At 46.3% G+C, this 5,000-nt stretch overlaps 1 protein-coding gene across 1 annotated transcript in view; it reads right to left on the bottom strand.

Moving 5' to 3' along the window:
* Positions 1-5,000, bottom strand: part of LOC139579579 (ankyrin-3-like) — a 258,392-nt gene that overhangs the window by 151,313 nt on the left and 102,079 nt on the right. The window contains exon 11 of the mRNA XM_071408336.1: positions 277-375. Within this exon, the coding sequence (XP_071264437.1) occupies positions 277-375 (99 nt within the window). The remainder of the gene's footprint in view (positions 1-276; positions 376-5,000) is intronic.

Raw genomic sequence — 5,000 nt, 5'->3', positions numbered from 1 at the left:
GAGAGGGGAGGGACAAAGGGAGGGAAGGGGAGGGTGGAGAGAGAGAATATAATTTTGTTAGATTTCTGTGACTCCGTTCGGTAACAGTTTACTTCCTGACTCCATAACAGCGTCATAATCACATCGTAAAGTGTCATAATCACATGACAAAATCATGTGAAATAACGTGTGTGTACATGTGTTTTGTGTGTGTGTGTGTTTGTTTGTATATACTGTATGTATGTGTGTGTGAGTGTGTGAGTGTGTGCGGTGTGTATTTGGTGTGTGTGTGTGTACCTTGGTCCTAGCCAGTATGGGTGCTCCTCTCTCCAGCAGCAGTTCTATGGCGGGGTCATGTCCACTCCGCGCTGCACAGTGTAGAGGAGTGAGGCCGTCCTGAGACACACACACACACACACATACACATATACACGCACACACACACACACACACACACACACACACACACACACACACACACACACACACACACACACACACACACACACACACACACACACACACACACACACACACACACACACACACACACACACACACACACACACACACACACACACACACACACACACACACACACAAACACGTGCATAAGTATCCCTATTCCAGACAAGAAAGTGTCCAACAGCATGTGGAGCCAGAGGGATGAAACATGTAATACATTAGTTGGTGGAGAGACAGAGAGAGAGACAGAGAGACGGAGAGAGAGAGAGAGAGAGACGGAGAGAGAGAGAGAGACAGAGAGACGGAGAGAGAGGTCACGATCAGATGAGCTCCTGCATTTTTCAGCATTTTCTTTAAAAAATATACATTTAGAGTTAGATAAACTTGGATTTTTTGTCAGGAACACATACAGGATGCTACCCTCTACAACATAACCCTCACTTCAAATCAAAACTCGAAACCTACAACCTGATTTTGGACGGAATTACAGAATCACCTGAAAAGTTCACAAATACCAAGGATTAATTATTCTATACAGCAAATTCTCTGGAAAACAACAGAAACCTGAGAACACCACCCAACCTGGAACTGAGTGAGTAATGTTTAGTCTGAAACTATATTCTATTTCCAAAAGCCAAGAAGAATAATACATGACATTACTTTATAAGGACTGAATAGTAACATAACTCTGCCAAGCTTGATACAACTTCATCTAGCACTTAAGTGTCAAGTGAGAGGTGTCAAAGCCCATTAGCCCAACAATGGCAGGAGAGTCGAATAGTCTACCCCAACCAAATGGAGAGGCCTTAGAAGCTGCCTCCCGCTGTTCAGAGGTAATTAAAATACAGTACCCTGTCATTGTAAAGAATGATAAGGCAAGAAAAGATCACAAAATGAAGCTCCTTATGGAAAATCAAGAGACACTTTTTGCTGACTATTACAAAAATGGGAACATCAGCAACCTTATCTTCTACACAAACCATCCAGTGGCATGGCACAGTGCTATATTAGCACACTACCCCTTTGTTAAGAGAGGGGGGGTTAACGAGGGGTGGAAACTCAGGATACTTGACAACGAGGACTCTGAGTCAGCTAATATAAATCTATATAAGTCTGGAACAGTAATGGTACAGGGCAATCACAAACAGTTTCAGCTGGACTTTCACCAAATCAAAGAATTAGCCCAGCAGGAGAAGCTCTCCCTTGATAAAGATACCCCCACCCCAAGCGGGTCAGACCAGACGTCTTCATCATATAACCACACAGACGAGCAACCCTCAGCAGACAGTCAACCTCCCAGTACAGAGTACTTCTCCCTCATTGAAATGAAGGATAAATTCACCCAGCTGGAGGTAAGGCAGGTGGAGCTGGAACAGCAGGTGATCACACTCCAGTCAGCACAGACCCAGACAACAGTCCAGCACAACAACACCCCCTTAACCAGACCTGGAGAGCCGGAGGTGGAGAAAGACATATCTGCACTATGGACAGTGGTGAGACAACATCAACAGGAGAAAGAGCAGGAGCAGGAGAAGAACAGAGCACTAGAGGAGAGGATCAGACTACAGGAGGAGAGGGAGAGGGGGATGGAGGAGAGGATCAGACTACAGGAGGAGAGGGAGAAGGGGATGGAGGAGAGGATCAGACTACAGGAGGAGAGGGAGAAGGGGATGGAGGAGAGGATCAGACTGCTGGAGGAGAGGTTGAGGGGGATGGCATGTGACAGAGAACAACCCACTAGGGAGGTGGCCATCCCCACAGAGACGCCAGCAGAACAGCCCACCTCAGCACCCGACAAAAGTCTCGACACCACAGCAGAACAGTCCACACCAGACCCTGACCATAGAAACGACATCACAACAGAACAGACAAAAGTAAAACCCCAAGCCCAGCAGCTCTCACCCCCTCTGAGCACCCCCCCTGTCAGCCACCCTGATAGCCCTCCTGACAACCCCCCCACACCCACTGAGGACAAACACAAGACACAGATTGTCCTTCTTATGGACTCAAATGGGAAATATATAGAAGAAAAAAAACTTTTTCCCAAACACAGTGTGTCTAAACTCTGGTGTCCAAACACCCAGCGCGCCCTAGACCTTCTGTCTGAGGACAAACTAGGCTCACCTAGCCACATAATAATACACACAGGCACAAACGACCTGAGAGCACAGCAGGAAAGGGTGGCCACAGCACTGAAGGGAGTGATCGAAAAAGCTTCTTCTACTTTCCCCAACGCACAAGTGGTTATCTCCACCCTGCTACCACGAAAAGACTTCCACCCTGCTACAATACAGCGGGTAAACGCAAGCATCTCCCGTGACTGTGCCTCAAAACCAAATGTTTTTCTGGCCCACCACTCCACCCTGGACTTGAACAGCCTCTATGACCAGGTCCACCTCTACAAGGCAGCAGTGCCCACCTTTGCCCGGACTCTAAAGGACATCGCTCTCAAACGCAGCCCCAACACTTCACACAGGAGCAACAGATCAATAGACACCCCACCAAGACCAGCGAGACACCCTCCAAGACCCCCCCCTGGACCTACACACCCCCCCCACATCAACCATGCCCACACCCAATTTAGGCCCCCTCAGATCAGACCTATGCCACTCCTGCCCACCCCATGCACCCCACCCCCGCAAAGAGGGCATCAACATGGAAGTCACACATACGCCCAGGTAGTGAGCGGGCAAACAGGCCCAACCCCCACTCTTACACTCGCCCAAGCCAACGGCATGTACCAGATGCTCAGCAGGCTCTGCTCACACTTACTGGCCTGAGGCCAAACCACACGGCCAACAACATTGGACACTTTATGGAACAAAAAGCCTTCACTATATCATCCTGGAATATCCAAGGCCTGAGGTCATCTGCCTTTGGCCTAAAGAGCAGGAACCCGGACTTCACCAAAGAAATCGGTAATGCAGACATTGTCATCCTGCAAGAAACCTGGTACAGAGGAGACGGACCCACTGGTTGCCCTCTAGGTTACAGAGAACTGGTAGTCCCATCCACCAAACTACCAGGTGTGAAACAGGGAAGGGACTCAGGGGGAATGCTAATTTGGTATAGAGCAGACCTAACTCACTCCATTAAACTAATCAAAACAGGAACATTTTACATTTGGCTAGAAATTCAAAAGGAAATTATCTTAACAGAGAAAAATGTCCTCCTGTGTGCTACCTATATCCCCCCACTAGAATCCCCATACTTTAATGAAGACAGCTTCTCCATCCTGAATGAGGAAATCAATCATTTCCAGGCCCAGGGACATGTATTAGTCTGTGGCGACCTAAATGCCAGAACTGGACAAGAACCTGACACCCTCAGCACACAGGGGGACAAACACCTACCTGGAGGTGACAGCATTCCCTCCCCCATATGCCCCCCTAGGCACAACTATGACAACATAACCAACAAAAACGGGTCACAACTCCTGCAGCTCTGTCGCACGCTGGGTATGTCCATAGTCAATGGTAGGCTTCGAGGGGACTCCTATGGTAGGTTCACCTATAGCTCATCTCTTGGCAGTAGCACTGTAGACTACTTTATCACTGACCTCAACCCAGAGTCTCTCAGAGCGTTCACAGTCAGCCCACTGACACCCCTATCAGACCACAGCAAAATCACAGTCTACTTGAACAGAGCAATACTCAATCACGAGGCATCAAAGCCAAAGGAACTGAGTAACATTAAGAAATACTATAGATGGAAGGAATGCAGTTTGGAAATCTACCAAAAAACAATTAGACAACAGCAAATTCAATCCCTTTTAGACAACTTCCTGGGTAAAACGTTCCACTGCAATAGTGAAGGTGTAAACTTGGCAGTAGAAAATCTTAACAGTATATTTGACCTCTCAGCTTCCCTATCAAACCTAAAAATCTCAAATAGAAAACCGAAGAAAATGAACAACAATGACAAATGGTTTGATGACGAATGCAAAAATCTAAGAAATAAATTGAGAAACCTGTCCAACCAAAAACATAGAGACCCGGAAAACCTGAGTCTACGCCTTCACTATGGTGAATCACTAAAACAATACAGAAATACACTACGGAAAAAGAAGGAACAGCACGTCAGAAATCAGCTCAAGGTAATTGAAGAATCCATAGACTCTAACCACTTCTGGGAAAATTGGAAAACACTAAACAAACAACAACACGAAGAATTATCTATCCAAAATGGAGATGTATGGGTAAACCACTTCTCCAATCTTTTTGGCTCTATAACAAAGAATAAAGAGCAAAAACATATACATGATCAAATACAAATCCTTGAATCAACTATTAAAGACTACCAGAACCCACTGGATTCTCCAATTACCTTGAACGAGTTACAGGACAAAATAAAAACCCTCCAACCCAAAAAGGCCTGTGGTGTTGATGGTATCCTTAATGAAATGATCAAATATACAGACAACAAATTCCAATTGGCTATACTAAAACTCTTTAACATCGTCCTTAGCTCTGGCATCTTCCCCAATATTTGGAACCAAGGACTGATCACCCCAATCCACAAAAGTGGAGACAAATTTGACCCCAATAACTACCGTG

This window comes from Salvelinus alpinus, chromosome 6 (genome assembly GCF_045679555.1).
Source record: "Salvelinus alpinus chromosome 6, SLU_Salpinus.1, whole genome shotgun sequence".
Taxonomy (NCBI): domain Eukaryota; kingdom Metazoa; phylum Chordata; class Actinopteri; order Salmoniformes; family Salmonidae; genus Salvelinus; species Salvelinus alpinus.
The sequence above is the reverse complement of the archived record's forward strand: the minus strand, read 5'-3'. Positions and strand labels throughout refer to the sequence as shown.